General features: G+C 42.3%; 1 protein-coding gene across 9 annotated transcripts in view; it reads right to left on the bottom strand.

Annotated features, from left to right (window-relative positions):
* RREB1 (ras responsive element binding protein 1) overlaps positions 1 to 20,175 on the bottom strand; it is a 122,016-nt gene that overhangs the window by 37,103 nt on the left and 64,738 nt on the right. For all 9 annotated transcript variants that reach the window (XM_039712020.1, XM_039712027.1, XM_039712021.1 and 6 more), the window contains 2 exons: positions 1,847 to 1,991; positions 565 to 704 (listed from right to left, as the gene is read on the bottom strand). In XM_039712020.1, the coding sequence (XP_039567954.1) occupies positions 565 to 704; positions 1,847 to 1,991 (285 nt within the window). The remainder of the gene's footprint in view (positions 1 to 564; positions 705 to 1,846; positions 1,992 to 20,175) is intronic.

Below are 20,175 nucleotides of genomic sequence, written 5' to 3'. Positions count from 1 at the left end.
TTGTTAAGAAATGCTCATTTAAGCCAAAATCCACATAATTCCCTAACCTCAAAAGGCAGAAAAGCATAAAACATTCTGTTGAAAGTCTGAAACCAGAAACTCATCTACCGTCACTCACTCCAATGACTGAAAAACCCTTTCTATCCAGCTGCTGCCTTCTCCTCAAACAGAATACTCTCATAGGATGATACCTCAATACTTTTATCAAGTTTTTTTAATCAAGTTTTAAGCATCTTCAGTTTATCTTGTTAAAATTTTGCAATGTTGGCATTTTACAGTTTTATGTAACAGTGATGTGTTTCAACGGGATGAAGAAGGGCTTTAATTTTTTCTAAAAACATTTCCAGCTATTAACTGGCAAGATTTCCTGTACTTGCAAAAAATAATAAAATTAAGCCCTACAGCACCCTGATGACACAATATGAGGCAAACTGTTTAAAAACCTGCTCAAAACCACAAAGTGGGGCAGTTAAGAGTGCAGGAGGCTGAGGGGCTCCTGCCCTTCCACAGCAGGCTTCCTCAGACTGTCTGGTGACCAGAGACACTCTGGGTACTATGTCTTACCTCAATGAATTATCTGGATGTGTTTCCATGTGGGACTCCAGCGCATACTTGCAAAAAAAGTCTTTGAAACACACTGGACAATGATAAACTTCATCGTCAGCCCTCTTATCCCCTTCACCGGAATGGCCATCCTCGACAACCTTCAGAAAAAGGGGAAAAAAAACCTCACTAGACCAACTTGTAAGCAACAAACCAAACTTGCAATCCATTCAAAGTCTCTCTTACAAAAAGTTGCAGGCTTCATGTGTAACCTTGCTGCAAGCAAATACAAAAACATTCCTCAGGAGTGATGGTAAAAGTGACAGAGCCTTGGCACATGTGTAAGAACATGCATGACAGAAAAGGAGGCTCGGTAGAAGATAAAGTGTGCAGCTGAGTCACAGATATATCAGTTCTAATGAGGAATTGTGATTTGAAGAACTTAAAAAATCATGTGTTCATATACCACTGAACTAGCATTCCTCCCCCTTTAGAAAGCCAGGGGAGCTGTCAGCCTAAATTATTTATGCCACTGAGATACTGCCAACTGCTAAGTCAAGTGGTTCAGGGAGGAGCAATGAACTTCTGCATGTTTCTATACTTCTCTTCTGATTAGAAGGAGAAAAAGCATGCACAGAGCAACGGACACTGTGCTAAATGGAACTGCTACTAGCTTGCCATTTAGAGATAGTAAGTAGAAAGTTAAGTTTGGCAGACACCATACATTTTGTACAAATGACTGAGATGTGTTCAAATATTTAATTTTAAAAATGGAAACGTCTCGCCCTCAAATAAATATTTTCTGGTCACTACTGCAACTCCAATAAGGCAGGACTATGCTACTATGAAAGGGAAATGTACTGTAGATTTTATTTTTCCCTCCAAATCTAGACAAAAGCAGACTTTAGCTGCTGCTGCTTTTGAAGTAAAAATTGAGGTTTTTTTAAGTTTAAATCACCATACTCCAAGAATACTACAAAATAGAAGGGAGGGGGGAAAAAAGCTAGGGGAAAAGCTGCAGCAGCAAAAGAACAGTACATTCTGTTGTCGTCCAACAATAATTACTTATAAATCAGAAGCAAATTCAAAAATTTAAACAATAAAGAATTTTAAAAATTGAATTATTTCAATCTCTGAAATTAGAAAATAATGTCCAATCCCAGACAACTCTGTTGGCTACACAGGATAAGCAAGGTAACTCGTATACAGAGCTGCAACAAGCCTGTGCTGACTGCACAAACCAAACAGCTGACAATTTAGGAGGTAACCAGGAACATCTTTTGCTTCATGCCCCATAAAGAACCTTTTTTGCAGGTGTCCTCTCCTCTCTGTCCAGGTCAGCATCGTGACTGAACTTTCGTTTTGAAGACAGTCGCCTGCGCTTGAGCGGCGAGGGGGGAGTGGTGCTCGCTGTGCTGTTTGGATCCTTCTCGTGAATCTTCATGTGCCTGAATGGGGGGGGGAAGAAGACACCGTCAGCAGGCAAATCCAGGGCAGGAAGTCCAATGTATATTTTAATGCCAACACCACTTCTAAGGTTTGCCTTTAAAGGACACCATCAGAGATCCCACAAACTGGCCTGAACTTCTGAAAAATAGCTGGGGCATGATCCAGCATGGGCCCTTTGCAGTGCCTGGGCCTGTGAGGGGCTGCAGCAGGGAGCCCACAAGCCTTCCCCAACATCCCAACTCACAGCACGACACGTGCCCTGCTAACATCTACTTCCATGAGCGCTGTGCCCATTCCCCATCATCCTGGTTCTGCCTAAACCTGCTCAGCAATCCACATACCCAGCCCTCCCTGTCTTGTGGCAGTCTAATAAGCAAAAGCCTGCAGCTTAGCATCCACTTCTCTCAGTGCAAAAAAAGCACCTCATCTTCAACCATCTCTCTGTCTAGAGTTTGAAACTGTACCTCAAATAGATCTATATATGCCAAAGCCAGAGCAATATTTCTTAAATATATTTGTTTCCTTCTCATCCTTAACACAATGGTGGACCCCAGTATCAAATTTCAAGTGCAGCTTTGAAGTCAGGATTATCTGGTCCCACTGTTACAGTGCACTAGGTATGGCTTGCAAAACTCTGCACTGCCAAGGCAAGTTCACAAACCTGCTTTCCCAGGAAAACAACTATTTCTTGTTACAAAGACACATGAAAATGGAAAGGAACAGAATTACTCAGGAAGCAATACCTGAGTAATTGTTTACCTGACCATTTGCCTCTTGGTTTTTTGTGTTTGCAACCTGAGGAAGACACTGTTGTCTAGTTCCCTTCAGTTAGATAGAAGGTATTGCTGCCATGCTTTTTCTTCTGACAACTCAAAGCTCCGATTTCCATTTTCTTTTCTTTTAAAGATATGGTCTTTAACCTCACTTCGAATTTATATTGCTATTGAAAATAAAATCAAATGTATGCTCCTAGATACAAAGGAAATTTTTTGCTCCTAGTAGCTAGATATGTTACTGCAGGAGGGAGCTGCCATTTTTCCAGACTGACTTCAAAGAAACACAATGGAGACAATGTTAATGGCACTTGGGCAAATCCTTCAGAATCCACAACTCATCTCAGGACAGTGCCATTTAACATGACTGCACAATATCATGTTCTAACATGCGAGAATGTTGTAACCCACACAAGTCTTGCACATCCTCATAACTGCTTTAGTGTTATGACATAAAATCTCTTTTAGTTTTGCATGCCAAGGGCATGATACTTTGAGATAACACACTGGACCAAACTGACCCACAGCAGACCCCACTGGAGCTGCTGGGAAGACTGTCTCATCACACAATGCTTTTTTTTAGTATTTCCTTTCATAATCTCAGAAGCTTTAAAAAATCTAAATCACTGTCTCAGACTATAGTCTGTCTCAAACTGCAGGGTGCTGTGCAGGAACAGCCTCAAGCCAAAAGCACCACAGGTACCAGAATCGATGCAAGATGAAAATGCCTGTTCAGCTACTGTCTGCTTTCAGCATCCATCGAGGCTGGGGCTGCCTGGAGGATCAGGTCCACGAGGAAAAAACCTGTCATTTCCCCAGATCCCCCGTAACTCTCACTGGTTGCACAACTGGTGGATGGACACTGGTGACACCTCTAAGTCACATCTGTGTGCAGATGTGCCCAGCAGATTGGGCACAGAATCATGGAAGTGATGCTGAAATTGTCTGACTTCTTTCCCTGCCGATCACCCATTTGAGAGGAGAAGGAATGCTGAAGGTTTGAGCATTTGGCTCTCTCCAGGTCTGACAGAAGCCAGAGAAAACCCAGAGTGCTGACACAGCACACAGAGTGCTGTGCACTCCCCTGCCTTGGCCCTCTGGTAGCTCTGGCACCACAGCAACTGATTTATCCACACGAATCCAGTGCTACCTTGTCTCACAAAATCTGCAGGAAGGCATCAATAGATACCCTACTGCCTTGGTTTTTTTCAATCCTGTTTTTTTGTTTCCCCTGTAACACTGATCTAACTTCTCGTACTAGCTAGAGCTTCTTTCATGGGTGATAAAACAGCAGCCTGAGCTGCAGTTGTCTGTATTCACACAAGAATAAAAGAGAAGAAACCAGTTATTTTTCAAGGGGTTCTTGTCCACAATGATAGAAGATAAAATTCAGAAAGCATCTTGGAACAAAAAAATCAAAATATTCAACTGCACAGGCAAAGCAAAACCTGGAAGTTTGGACTGTTTGTCTGGTTTTTTTATTACTTCTTTTTGGTAAAGACTGCTTTCCAGTTTTAATGATCTCTTGAAAGTGAGGACAGAGGCTTTTGCTTGCCTGTCTGTGCCTGCACCCCAGGCACTCACACGCAGCCTGACTGCTCAACCCTCTGGCAGCTTGGCTGAAGCACAGCTAACTCTACTTGGCCAGTTACTTTTCAGATAGCTAGAGAGCAACATCAGTCAAGCTAAATCACATTCATCCTGAAAACAAACAACAAGAAAACTACTATGCATTGGGCGTGGGACTTTTTCTTCCCATTTTAAAGTCTCTTTCCAACCATTTACAAGTATGCACAACTCCTGTTTAGCAGCTACCTATGCAAAACAGCTTCCCTAGGGCTAAGTTCTTTCCTCCTGCTGTTTGTCCACCTGTTGAACTCTGCTTGTTTTGATGGAGCTGGCTCCTACTTGAGAGAGATGCAATGGCACATCCACAGCACACCAACAGGAGAAGCCTTGGGACCTCCAGGTTAGTGTCAGCCCAACCTAGCACGTCTGCCTGGCATGACCTATTGCATGCAAATACACTGGCTCCTGCAAGTCCCAAAAGCAGTTTAGCTGTGCTTCAAGTGTAAAGTTTGCCAATAAGGCAGGGCCTGCTAACATGGGTACAGCACCACAGTGATGGGGGCTTTGCTATGTCTGGTGTCAGTCACTGGCAGCCCAACAGCTTGCAGTTCTCACTCCTGCAATGTCTCTGCTTTTGCCATGTCCTAAAAGCCACAGCAGAAATCCATACCACAGCAAGGAATGTGGTGACCCCCTTCATGTTTTAGTTTTGCATATTTGAAAGGAAGCAGCCTAAGCTATTGAGCTATAAACAGGAAGACACCCTGACTGCACCTTTGACTTTTACTGTGTAGGTCAAACATCACAGCTGCTGTGATAGCTCTATGCATGTGATCATTAAGGAAAAAAAGGAAAATTCTGAAACCAAAGCAGCAGGTTCCAGAGTTCTCAAGGAGTCGCAACCTGCCCACATTACAGCCAGCAGGTTGTTCCTTTAGCAGGTTAAGCAAGTTTCACTGCATCAAGTTAAGGGTGGAGAGGAAAAAGATTGCTAGAGCTATCCCCCAAGATAAGCGGGAAGATAAAACCAAGAAGTACAAAGGATAGACACAATCTTCATCTCTCTCTTTTACTTTGCAACATGGATGTCATTCTGCCTCGAGACAACATTTATCACCCAACACAGGCTGAACTTCAGCAAATGCCAAGTCACATCCACAACCTTTCTTTCAAACACTCCCTTCACTGAGGCTTCTTCTACTTAAAAAATTTCCTAACCATAATTAAGGGGGGTGGGGGGGGGGAAGTATTTGTGTTGCCTTACTCCTTTAGAGGAGTTTGCCTTGATTAGATCTTACATGTAACACTGAAAATATTCAACCTCACTGTTTAGCCTGCCAAGATACAAGACGAACAGGAACAAAGCTGTGTTTAGAAGTTATTTTCCCTTTGTGACTATAACAACATATTTTGGCCTGACAACACTGGCATACTTAGAATGTAAAATACAGGCTCATAAGTCAGGCTGGCTTTCAGCATCTTACAGTGATAAAGAAAAACGATATGACATTCATCAGTTCCAAAAAATAAACACTCAACACTTTAAGTGAGAATGTAGTTCAGAAAAAAAGAAGGGCAAAGTAAGGATATGTACAGAAATGCTTACATTCAGTTGCAGATGCAAGTTACAAGTGCCAGCAGCTTTAAGGTGACCACTACTGCAGCTCAGAAGACATCCAAAATAACAGCAGATGAAACTTGGATTTTTCTTTCTAAATTACATCAATGAATTGTGGCTCTGAGCCATTCTACAGAGCAACCAAAGTACAGCAGAGAAGTTCAGGAAGGTACACAGCCCTGAAATCTGCACCTCACAGTCTCCCCAGCATGCATGCCAGTACACATGCACTTGGGACAGTGCTGAGGGTAGAACACTAAAATCCAACCATGATACACAGGATGACAGGAAGGAGATAAACACTTGAGCTTAATATTAGGGAGGACTTATTTGCACTAAGTGCTAGCTAGCCTTGATTAACCTCTCAAAGAAAGTGGTGGAACTCTATTTAAAATTAGATCAGAGAAAGAACCAGAAAAATTTGCAAAAAATAAATATAAAACGAGAAGAAGAAACTAAGTCTTTTCCAAACACAGTCTGATCCATCTCTGAACTAAACTCCTAATGCTGAAGAACTGCTATGCAAAAAACCTGAAATACCTTGCTATCTACTACGTTTTACACAGCAAAGCTGTATGAGAATAAGCTCTCCTCATAATCTCTTCCGTGCCCCTTACATAAAGAATTCCACAGGTGAGCCAAGAGGATCCAACTCTGCTAGGACTGTGTGCCAGTCAGCCCTCCCAACAAAATCACATTTTTTCAAGTTCTTGACCGCCTTTCATTCCATCCTCCCACTGAGGATCACCTTCCACTTCCCCTCTTCTGCAACAACTTTCCTCTCCCCTCTCAGGGTCGCATGAGCAGGATGACTAAGATGATAGTGCACAAAAATTCCCCTGGCTTTTTTTGCCTTTTTTTTTTTTTTTTTTTTAAGACAAATGGGCAAAAAAAGTTTCCAGCTCCACACTATAATGCAGAGCATGATTTCAGGAGGGTGACTATTCCACTAGTACAGCAGCAACTGAATATTCTGCTACTTTACATTGAAGAAGAGACTTCTGTAGTAATAGGCAAATGCAGAACTCAAGTGCTTTTTTCCTTTTTCTCTTGTGATGGTGTTGGAACAGTGTCTGTGGGAGGTGACTATGGGGAGGGCACGGGAGCATGTGACTTCTGAAGGGACATGCAGCTCTTGCTGGTCATATCCCAGTTTTTACTAGATCTCTAAAAAGGGCTGATGTATTTTCATAATGCCAAGGGGATTTGCATATTGATGGTATAAGCTTTCTGGAGGTCTCAAACCAGGGCAGCCTGCAGTTTCAATGCCAAAACCAGAACGTGGGCAGGTTTTGACTGGCTGGCTCAAGGCTAGAATGAACAGCCAAAGCATCCTGAAGGAGGCAAATGCAAGATGCAGCTGCTCCTGGCTCTGGGTCCCACTGAATTATGAACAAAACCAGGAGCTTCTGCTTTGCATGCAGATAACCTGATCAGCACCACTTTGGCTCTTGGATAGAAATCATCCCTTGGCATGTGTGGGAATCACTCACCTCTTAATTCTGGGGAGAAAAGAGTACACTCTAGCTGCACCTTGAGTTTCCATGCCTCCTGATGTGTATTAGGTCCCAAAGTAAAAAAGCCTGTCTGTCTGAGAGGCCCAGCCTAAAGGAAGGTATGGAACAAAAGGTTGCATTTGCAGCCCCTGAGCAGGGTTCAGGGTTAAGCCTCTCCCTTAGAACTGTGGCAGCACAAGCACTGCTGGCTTTCAGCCATGAGAGGTTTATGCCAGGTAGGTCTGATTAGAAGGAGCAGCATGTCCAGAGGGGGAGCAGCAAGAAATTTCACTGAGGCCTGGTTGGGAAAGTCCCAGCATCTAAATCAAGATTAATTCTTGAGCACAGAATCCAGTGTATGTATAAACACCCTCCTCCTCCCTCACGTCTGTGGAAACGCGGTGGGGAGGCCAATGAATCTGGGCATTATCAGTCCAGAGAGATCATCTGACAGTATCAAGTTCAGGTTCTGGCTTCATATCCCACATATTATTATAAGTTTCTCCACTTTACCACTAGATGTACCCTATACTCTACTGTATTGCACATGATTATTCCTCATCTCCCTCGTGACTTCTAGGCAGTTTGGTATCAAAACCAAGTGGAAAATCCACTGATACATCTGATACTTATCTGAAGACAAGGAAGCCACACATCCAATCATTCAAATCAAAGGCAAAAAATAAAAATCAGTGCTTTCCATCCTTCACCTTATTTACAATACAATTTCTTTTCCCCCTTACAGCAAAAAGAATTACTCAAGTTCTCAAGCTGGTCTGGGAAGGACTGAGCTGGTCAGTACAATTCAGCTGATTCCATTGCTTTATGTCTTTCACTGTTTTGTGTCTAAAGATCTTTCACTTACACTGCTCCTCCCAAATAGCAGTAAACAAACTCTAAAGAATCATAAAACCCCTTTTCAATACTTTTTTTTAAAAAAGTCTATCCTTCAGAACATGACTAAACATCTCTGTTTAGAAAAAAACAGCGTGCTTTGTTAAAGCTTTGACTTAGTGACATGGTATAAGGACGAACAGAAGTGCAGGATGCATCCAAGAGGATGAAATTTGGACCATGATGTACTTCATGCCCCATGAAATGCAAAATGTCTCAAAGAAAGCTTTAAAATTACACTCCTTTCAGATATTTTTATGCCACATTATCTTTGTACTGTTTTTGTTTCATTCTTCTTAAAAAATTATACTTTAGCCCAAATTGTCTGGAAATGTAGGAAAACACAGGCAACTTCTCTTCAAAGCTCCTGCCATTTGAGCATACAGGAAGTAAATCCTAAACAAAGAGAAAGTAAAGCAGCAGTATTTTTAGGAACAATAATATAATACCCTGCTGCTAAGTCCCTCCTTAAGAGTCTCGTGAATATGACTGAAACCTAAGTCAAAAGTGCAGTAACATTATGCCCTTGGGTTAAAGAGTTTAGTCAGTTGTTTGTTTGTTAAAACATGTAGAGAATCTGTATTGACAATGTATTTCCAGTGTTAATTATCAACATCACCCACTTAAGAGAGCAATCTACTCTGCCCTTGCCAGTTGTGATTACAGGAAGCAAAAAGATGCAGGTAATTTTGCAAATCAGACATGATCTGTACTAGGACAAGTTTCTGTTTGTCTTCTCTTTCTGGCTTAGTATTTGTATCCTCAAAAAAACCCAAAAATGGCCCAAAAAGCCCTCAAACACACACACACTCTTCACAGCAAGTCATGAGACAAATACCAAAATCCCAGTCACAGGGGAAACTCCCTCTTACAACTGTGGAGCAATTTCAAAACAAACTCCAAGCACCCCCATATACTCTAGAGGTAACCAGTGCTGACCCCTAGCATGGGACAAACCAAAGGAAGCTGAGCAGCAGAGGCCTCTATGGCTGTGCTGGTAGGAAAGTCACTGCAGTGCCTGCAGGGAGAGGGTAGGGTGGGGCAAACAGGTCCCAGGAAGGATCAGATTGGGATGTCCTGACTCATTTCAGCCACGTCTGCAAGCAGGCCCAGCAGGAGATGCCCCTGCTAGCGCTTCCCATGGCAGCCAGGCAGTGCCACCCTGCCGGCACGGCAGCACACCTCATCATCCTCACGGAGTCTGCAGCACTTGTTTGCGCTGCCCACCAAGGCCAGCGTGGCCCTGGGGAGCCTCTCCACATGGCAGTGTGTGGTGGTACAGGGTCTATCTGCCCCTCAGCATCCCCCAGGTGCCACATGGACATGGCCCCAGCATCCTCCCCAGCTCACAGCGACTGCCACACCGCCTGGCTCCCGGCACAGTGAGATTCTCCTGGCAGAAGGCATCACTGGGATGACAGAAGTGCTGTTATTCAGATCCACCAAGGCTGGCTGGGTGTGCTAAGGCTGAAAAAGCCACCAGTGATTAAATTTGAATAACAGATTTCAAATCTCTTTTCAGTGCTGCCGGGACACTCTGCAAAGTTAGCCAGTGCCACGCAGCTGCCAATACATCATACCTAAGGATATATGATACACACACATGCAAACAGAGCATTCTATATTTTTATCCTAGAGAAAAATTTGCTTTGCTGTGAATAAAGCCAAGTTGTAAGCCTGAGAGGAAAGATAATGATCTACAAATCCAACGAGGGGGGTACCACTTCGAATAATTATTCTGCATTCACATTTAAGCAACTACTTGCTACACAGACTCAGCAAGTTCAAACAGGCTGAAATTGATACAACTGCATTCCCAGCTTGGCTCAAAGTTCCTCCTATTCCCTAACAGCGACATTGTCAAACACCTCAAAGAAAAAAAAGGGAGACAAATATTTGCCTGATGATGCTGTGACAGGGAAGTGATTCAAACCATGCCTCCAAAGCAAAGCTTCCCAAAGGACTGCAGAAGAAACCAGTTTGCATCAACTCTGGCATAAGGGAGGGCAAAAGAGGAGGAAATGCAGTATGAACTTCCCGGTAACTCTTCACCAAGCTGTCACACACAGTTTACACTATGTTCAGAGCAGACCTAAATTAACAATGCCAAATACTGCAAGGAGACTTCCAAGCTCTAAGAAACTTTTATATGGGACAAGATCCTCCTTTATTAAACAAGATCCTTCTCAGGCCACCATACTTCCTTAAGCTTGGAAAAAAAAAGTGTATTAACAACAGTAAAATCAAGCAAAAGTAATATTTTTTAAAAGTACAAAAATCTGGCCTGGGCCATTCTGAACTGTTTCCTTCAATCTTTTTGGAGATTTGTGGTTTTCAGGCATGTCCTTTAGTTACCAGACTATATAACCTTATTCAGTTACTTCACTGCTGATTTTTCAGGAAACTTCATGTTTAAAGAAAACAAGTGTTATTAGGAGGTAAGGATAATTAAGGCCATTTTAAATTTTAGTAACAGGAGGAAAAAGGAGAGGGAAGGAAAGAGAAAATCAGAGAAAGTATATCACAACAGGGAAAAGATTTATCCTAAAGAGCAAACACAGTCGAAGAAGCCCTAGGTATGTCCTGCCTTCCCTCCAGAACCACACCCCTTTCTTAACCAAGCAAACATAAGCCTCAGCAACTTCCCAAAACCAGGCAAAGCCCTCTTGCTGTTGGTTCCCTCTCCCACTCCACTGTTGAGCAATCCTGATGGCACAGCACAGAACAACTTGCTGCGTCACACAGCTCAAGAAGGAAAACACAGACGGCCCCAGCAGTGCTGGGGACGCTGTGCAGATGGAGCAGGGTATCTCTCCCCAACACACACACACACAAACGCACACACAACAGACGCACGCACGCAAGGAAGCTGCACGAGATAAGGGAAGCACATCTTCCTTAAAAGCAGGTTCTCCACATTACCCCGCTATCAGCAGCCACCAAGTATCTCAAGGGGCAAGGAAGTAAAAGGTTATCACTACACACACAAACTGCAAACTTCCCAGCGCTGAGGATGGCATCCTAGCAAAAGCGGTTTCACGTGCTCAGCTCATTTCCTCTCCTGTTCCTGAACATGTGGTCCTCCTTCCTTAGAGTGTTCCCTTGCTGAGGAGAGAAGCACTAGGAAGAAGTTTCACATCTTGTTGCGTGTCTGTTTAGTCAAACTGGAAACGAAAGTCCCTGTATGACCTGTGCTACTTTACAGGAGTTTGAGAACTTTAGCCCTTTATTCCACTTTAGTGGAATTCATACAGTCCTGAACAACTGTCACCTTACTCTCTCTCCTCTGTCTGAAACTGTCAAAAAAGATACCACTGAAGTGTCTTGGTGTAAAAAACGAGCCACACAGAAGTTGAACACCTTCTCTGTTTGAAGAGATCTTTCCACATGAGTCAGCACTGGAAAGCTGACTCTGAGGATTTACAAAAAAAAAAAAAAAAAAAAATCACTTACAGTGTTTAGCAAACTTCAGCTAAGACAGCTAAGAGACCAGTCTGAAGAACTCGACATATCTATAGATATCTTCAAGAAACAGAAAGCAGTATTTGCATATTGTGTGCTATTAGCAGTTGTATAATGGCACTACTACTTTAAAGACTGTGTCTTTGTCTAAGCTGTGTACATCATGCATATGAGCATCATGGCTCAACAACCTGAGTGAAAGGATCTGGCTAAGTCCAAATGACAGGATTCCACTTGCTTTTTAAATTTTTTTTTTAACAGCTATAGAAGCTTCACCCAATGCTGTCTATCTACTGTTATGGAATAGCCTATTTTTAAAAGAAGGGAGGAGAGAAAGAGAAAAAAACTTTTTAACCCTGAGAGGGGGTATGTTCTGCTGTTTGCTGGTTCCAGCATGCTGAACTAGAACAGGTTGAGCAGGTTAGATACTGGGGGGAAAAAAGTAAAGCTGGAAGACATACATTAAAGGTGGAATGACAGCAACCACAAATGCAGTTTGTGATAGACTTTTTCCTCATTCTCGTGGGTACTTTGCCCAGGAATCTTTTCAGGGGATAGGAGGACAGGGAATACATGTTCATAAGAAAAGTGATGCAAGTATTTCTGATATGCATGCATAACAGGCTGAACAAAGATTACCTTAACATACAAAGTCTCTCTGCAAACTTTCTCACCACCAGCATTTTCTACACAGAATCAGCCAACCGAAGTACAAGCTACAAGACAAACCACCAACCAAAAAGCGAACAAAACAACACGTTATTTGTTAACCTTGAGAGCTAACATGTCCACAAGAATCACATGTCAGGTTTATGGCAGAGGACTAAAAGCAACTCAACTCTTCACAAAGATCACCTGGATTTTCTAGTGCTTGCTAAGTTAAGGCTTGTATTTATTTTGTAGCTCTTCAAGGTGAGAAGGGGAGGAAACATCCCTGAGAATTCTAGAGGAGGACCTTCAGAGGAGGTGATATTCCTGAAAGGGTACTTATGTGGAAAGATCAAGGTTTTGCACTGCCATGTGCTCTGAGACTAGAGTCTAATCTGTCAAGTGGCTTGTGCTTATTTGAACTGTGACATGGGTAACAAAGCAGCACTAAGCTACGCTCAATACGCTCTGTTCTGGGAGATTCATGTTACTGCCTGTGAGGAGGGTGGCATTACCCTGCCACATCAGACCACCTTCTCCTCGACAAAAATCACACCAGAAAATGAAACTCATTAAGTGTGTCCCCTTCTTTTGCCTTAGAGAAAACCAAAACATAAGAACCCACAGCCTTACAATGCACAAGATTAGAATTGTGCAGAGGAATACACAGAGAAAGGCGACACACAGAAAATCTAGGACTGAAAAGCACACTGAAGTCTTATGTTTAGGTACTGAGGAGCTCTGGAGATGCAAGTATAATGTTCCTCATTGTGTACGCTTAGGTTCTCAAGAACAATGGAGCTAATTAAGGTCTGCATATAAATCTTAACTCTGCACTTCCTTGCTTCACTTGATTCTAATCAGATCTCAGCATTCATGTTTTTGTGTTAACTTCCTTTGCTGTTCTTTAATGATAACTGAAGGGGGATACTGTCCAAGCTTACAAGCAGCATGTAACACATCTGAAATCGTGGCATCTCCTTTCAGCTCTGAGGGCTCATAGAGGTTCTGTGGCACAGGAGGTCATCCAGAGTCTTTTACTGCTGAAGAGACTGGTGGAGGGGTTTTTTTGAGCACCCTATTTGTGAGCCATGTTAATTAAATGGAAGTTTATATATAGTCTTTCCAGAAGTAAATCTATTCAGCAACAGTGAGACAGACAAAAGTTTCTTCAAGGAACAATTAAAAATACTGTAGACTTCTAATTCAAATCAAAGACACAGAGAAACAGACTCTTCTCTTACTGCTGTATTGTTGTTGAAAAGGCTTTCTTCCTCTCTTTTGTTCTAATTTAACCTTCTTCAAAACATGGGGGTTCCAGCAGAATACCAAACACATACTCTGGGTATTATCTGCTGACAGGAGAGGCCAAAAAGCTTCCTTCCACCTGTTTCTCCATCCTTATTTTCAAAACGTACTAGCAAAAAATGTAACAAACATTCTTAACTGCAAAGAAAACCAAATCAGCTATCCCATCTCACCTGTATCTCACAAATACAGTCATCAATTACTAGAAGCAGAAGTTAGTCTTTTGTGTTCATTATCCCTGCTGAAGAATTAGGACACTTGCATTTGCTGAAGCTTATCTTTCACTAGTATGCTGACAGTGGTTAAATCATCCCCTCAGATATAAGAAATGGATTTAAAAGCCTGTAGTACAGCCTCATTCTTAATATTTAAGAGCACTGCTTACCAATTACTACACTGAAATAAAATCTCCTTAGGAGATGACCAAAGAGACATTTCTATTGTACAAGACAATGAGAGACAGCCTTTTCACATGTGTGAAGTGTCAATCATTTTCTGTGTGGCGAGCTCCTTTTTTATTTGTTTTTAGTTTCAAGATCTTGTACGTTCAGTTTTTCAAAGCTACACCAAATTTCCATTTGCAAACCACCAGAAAGCAAACCATGTTGTAATAAGGCAGTTCCTCTACTCTTCTGGGAAAGCAAAAAAGGTCTTCATCACATTTGGCTATGTTCTGCCTCCAAAACTTCCATCTTAAGCAAATGCCACCCTGCACGTGCTGGACTACAGAGATTCTATTTGTACTTGGAAGCTGGGCATGGTTACTGTGCTGCACCCCACAAAGCACACACAAGGTACTGGAAGCAGGCCAATGCCATAAATAACATGGGAGCGATTCACAGGTGGAATGCAGGGAGAGGATGGATTCAGCCAGACCTTGAGGACACTCTGTCTATTGGACATTTGCAGAGTCACAGGTGACCTGTGTGCATGCCTGCACACGACACACAGACTCTTGCCTTTGAAGTGTATGCACCCCAACCCCTATGCCTTTATCAGGATCCAGCACTCATTTTCTGAGAAGTGCATTACAGTCTTCCAGACTTGCACTCTCTTTATGTGCCAGCGAAGATGGCCGGTTAAAATGTCAAAATTCCCAATTACCCTCCAGCATGTGCATTTTCTGTCTTTCTCAAGAAACTCAGTCAGCAACACACAGGTGCACATATAAAGCGTTGTTTCAGAAAGACTTGAAGATCAGAATATTACCATACCTTGATTAAAAAGACAGCTGTTTATCTTTCCATGGCATATTAAAATCAGAAGTTTGGGAAAACTATCTAGTACTGAAAGTAAGATTGAGAAATGAAAGTACCTTCTTAATTAAAAGAAGAAATACCTTCTTTGATAGGACCCTTTGTAAGAATGCTTCAAAGCATAGCTTTTGTGATCCAGATCTTCCAATCTGACTTTCAAAGACTTCTGCATGTGGTTGTTGCATGTGGTATTTCACATGTGCCAAAAAAAAAAAAAATCCCCAACTTTGAGACCTGCTCCTGAGATGGTACATAAACAGCCCACAAGTACCTAAGCAGGATGTAAATAAAAAGCCATTCTGAATAATTTTGTCATGTATGGGGCAAGGAATGGAAGAAGAGAAAGAAAGTAGACACTTTCTCCATTTTAGTTTCAAATGAAACACTTCAGTTAGTTTGCATTACTGGACTTATATGGACAGTCTGGAGAAAACCAGCCATGGACAATGCTCCTTCATTTACCAAGCTGGGAAAGCTGTGCCTGAAACACATGTGTTATCCCTTTACTCTTCAGACTTGCCACAGAGCCTTTAATAGCTTCCCACTGGAAACTGGCAGGAAGGTCATTTCTCGCCTCCCTTTTGGCATTTATACCCCATTAACATTTTCTAGTTGCATGGAGAACATGTCTTTGGCAGGGAGGAAAATGTGACTTTAAAGTGATAGGCATGGACTACCCTTAGTCACAGAAATGGAAAAGGAACTGCTGGCAAAGTATCCTACCCCCAAAGGAAACACTTTTGGAGCAAAGTGGAGGCATCGCCCTTCCCACTGAAGGCTGATGCATATTCTATTTGAATGCAACACAGTAAGTCAAGGAAAATTTTTTTCTCTACTTCAAGGTCTGTTCTTAATGCTCACAAACCACCACTACAACCACAGCAGCAGCCTAACTCCTCTGCCTGCATTTTGGGGAGAGGCAGTGCTAGAGATGGAGTAACAGACTGAAACCTCCTATTTGGTGTCAGAGCCTAGACCCAAAAGGACTCCTCGGAGTTGGGATTATTCACAGATAAACTCCCTAGGGAGTTACTATGACAGTACAGATGGAAAACCTTTGGCAAGTCTTTCGTATTGCAATCTTCTGAGTGGAGACTGTACACTGGAAATCCCCAGCTCTTACACAGTACAAAAACTCTTTATACACCCCCTTCCCCTCTATATAGTTTATGTTCCTGATGGAGATAGGAGTATTCAACTTTAATTCACTGTGACTGAGAGAAAGCCACAGGGTCTGTCTCTCTAGCAAAGAGGGAGAGGATAAGGCATATACTAAATTGCAGATTTTCTTATGTACTGATCATTACAGTGCCAGTTACAGGAATGCTGAACTCAAAACTACCACAATCTAACTCTTTCCTCCAGATTCTTAAAAAGCCCCAAGAAAACAATGCTCCCAAATATCTAATCAGCTCCTGATTCTAGGAGGCTTGCTATTTCCAAGAAGACTTGCTTTTTCTAATACTGGTCAAAAACAAAACTCTAAAAAACTCAGCATCATCTCCAGGTGTTCTTCTCCAGAGCAATTCCTGATGCTGATACCAGGCACTAACAGATCTTCCAGCTGTTGTATCAGATTGCACCAACCGTCCCCAAACAGTAGGAGCAGCACTGATTTGGGAGTCTGACAGCACATCAGGAGGAATGAGAAAATCAGATTTTTGTTCTGGACATTGAGCATTCTCCAGAGACCTTTGCTCTCTCCAAATATGACTGTCCCCACAGGTCACTCCTGAACAGCTTGGCAGCCAGTAAGAGAGTTTTCTGAGATACCCTGGGCTCAAGGTTCCCTGTTGAAAATCCTGGCCAAGAGTAACACTGGTCAGAAAAGGAAGCAAGTTTTAACCTCTTTTTCTTACTGGTATTGCACAAGAGAACCTTCCCACTCCACCCCGGTCTGCCGTGCCCATTCAACTTAACTTGCTGACCAGGAGCCAAGGAGCACAACAAAAAGAAATTGGACTTCATGTGAGATGCTATGACTCATTTACAAATGAAGTGTTGCACGTATTGTGGGAGTCAGGAAGGCCAGCATTGATTTCACAAGTGAAGAGTACATGCAACACCCCAGCACAGCTACTGTAACTCAAGGAAGAGATGTGCAGGAAACAGCATTCTCACTCACACCACAAAAAGTTCATCGGTTGCACAGCAGTTTTACTCTAATGCAAAAGAGCATCAAGTAAGAGACCTGGAGTTTTTTTTCCTCCCTTGGGAAAGTGAAGGTGGTGAAAAAATACTTTTGATTGAGAAGATTGGCACTTCAGAGTTTAACAACATTGGTAATCATTTTCTAACCCAAAAAAGCAACCAAAACTTGTGTCCTTCCCTCTTCTACTCAGCTGAATGCCTAATGATGTGGCTGTTTTGAGGTTGAAAGACAGATCAGAAATTTCATTCTGTGATGGAACAGCAGTAAGTACTCCCAATGGCACAGTATTTCCCTGGACAAAACCATTCCATCAAACTTTTTCCCCTAAAAGGTCTTTTAAAAGTCTGGATTTAAAAATAGTATGGACAGCTAAATAAGAGCCAGAACATGGCAGGGGGGAAAAAGAGAAGAGAGGATGGACATGGCATAAGCCTACACATTTTTCACACCACTCAGATACCAGCAGACCAACTTCTCCCTTGCTCATCTCCTATAAACTAAGCATATTTGGTGTAAGTGCAGTAAATCCTGGGAAGCTCCTGCATGACCTTCACAAGTTACATTGATTCCTTACCAGCACATCACAAATTTCTGCTGAACCTGTAACTCTCTTTCTGACCCCATGTTGTGCAATGGTCCAGGGATACCACCCTGCTGGCTGCCAGGGGCACATGAGAAATTTTTTGTTGTTGTTTTTTTGCTGGTTTGGACATACATCTGTCACTACTTAGATATTGTAGCACAAAAATAGAGAATAAAAAAGGAACTGCACACAAAAGACAAGAAAGATGGACTTGTAGTATCATCTAGCTGGTACAGAAGAACAGACATGGCACCACCACAGAGGTGGCCTGCAGGATTTACACAAGAGGCAGGACCTGGCAAACAGGTCCTTGCTCTGGAATCCTGAGGCAGAAGCAGTTTTGAGTGAGACACATTCAGCCACAGCACTGTCAGTCCATTGGACATGATGCTACAGCTAAGTTTGAGATGCCTGAAAAAGAAATTTACTTCACACCATCTCAGACCAGAAATACCTGTTTCAGAAGGAGGTACTGGTGGGCAAAATAACATCTTCCTTGCAAGTATGTCATAGCATCAGATAAAAAATTTGATTTCACTTTGCATTTATCCTCATCTGCCTGCTTGCACATTCATGCCTTCCTCCAGCAACAAGAGCCAGTATTACAGTCGGTTATAGCAACGAGAAAAGGTTATTCACTGAAAGACCAGAAGGCACAGTCTGCCAACCACAACTCTCCTCTAGCAGAACCAGCATATTTCAGTGTGCTCAGGATTTTGCTTGTCATGGGTCTGGGGTCACTCATTGCAGAGATTCCAGACTCAGGAACAGCCTTCTGCTGCTGCAGGGCAGACCTGCACAGGGAGAAGCTTAACAGAACCAAGAGGCACCTATCAGATAAAAAGACTTTTAACATCAAGATTTTCCTTGCGCAGTCAGTAAATACAGCACTCCATCCTGGTAACTTCAGGCATCATCTTGTTAAGAGAAAAAATGAAAACCAAACTATCTTTTCATCAGAAGGTACTGATCTCTACTTCTTTTGGGCAAGTCACCGAGTCTGGCAATTCTGGCTATAAATTTGTTACAAAAGCATGCTAAGAATTTCTATATGGGGAAATCTGTATAAGCAAAGATGACTACATCAATCTCTTACAGGCTGGAGTCAAGTTTCACGGGAAGCCTCCCTTTCCTGCTTCTAGGAGAGCAAAAGAGATGCCCAGTGAGCAAAAACTCAAACCACACAAGCAGTCCTTCAGCAAGCCATTCAGACACAAGTGACTGACCATCCTAGAGTTCCACCACTGGAAGTCACCCTTGGACACTGTCAGTGGCATCAGTTGCAACTCAGCTGTGGCCCTGCCTTCCCCAAGTCATGCAGAGTAATGACCCGACCTGGCAAACGAGGCTCACAACACCTCTGGTCAGATGAGTCACATGTGTGGTTTATTCAGTGCCCAAGGCCAGTATCTCTTTGTGTTCTCTCCTTCTCATTTTTTATCTATCTTGCTAACTCTCCCCAGTTCTAATCAATCTTAAATAAATACAGAACCACAAAACTACATTCCCTCTCTTTTCACCAAGTGTTTAACAGGAGCAAAATGATACAGAGAAGGTAACGCTGCAAGCAGGTATTGCTCCCATTGTGCAGGACTATGTTATCATTCTTACTGTCATCAAAATCACCCTTTCATTCCACCTACAGCACACTGCTTGGAAAATTATTACTAATAACCAGGGAAACAAGACTTTTTTCTTTCCACACAGAAACATCTGTAACCATCACTCCTGCCCTTTTGCTTGTAAGCAATATTATTTTCCCTCACCTGTCTTACAGTTCCTTTGTAGGCTGTAAACTCTTTGATATGGGGACTAAAGCTATGTGGGAATCCATAAAGTCTTAATCAGTTCTGAGATGTTTCACCCATGCAAATAAATGAATACTGAATCAAGGGATGAGAGAGGGGAAGGAATATCCATGTGCTTTAACATTTTGTTTCCCCCACTGACAACTGTACATATTGCTACATCCCTACATTAGAAACTACATTTGGAAATTTGGACTGCAGAGACTTTGCCAGATCTATAGCGCAAACAAATGTTGATGTATGTATTTAGAAACAAGATAAAAATACCAAAGATGGCACTTGGTACATCACACCAACAAAACCCCAGATGTTCCAATACAACCACTTGAATCCATGACTCTGAAGCTATGGAATTAGAATCTACTATATAGCTTGGCTATATATTTTTATCCCCTGAGAAAAATCCATTTGTCATAGTACTACTATTACTAAAAAAAAAAAAAGCAAAGCTGTAACAACTCTTGATAATACTTAAAGAAAGCTAGACGATCTTACTCAGTTCTGATTTCCTCCCACTACTTAAGCATCCTAGTAGCTGTAGTGTGTGTTATGCCACATTTGTAGGTCATAGATACTCCACATTTCCTGCCCAAGTGTCTTTAGTCTTTGCTAAAGA

Source organism: Passer montanus, unplaced genomic scaffold, assembly GCF_014805655.1.
Source record: "Passer montanus isolate IOZ18808 unplaced genomic scaffold, ASM1480565v1 scaffold26, whole genome shotgun sequence".
Lineage (NCBI taxonomy): Eukaryota > Metazoa > Chordata > Aves > Passeriformes > Passeridae > Passer > Passer montanus.
This window is presented reverse-complemented; position numbering and strand designations above follow the sequence as displayed.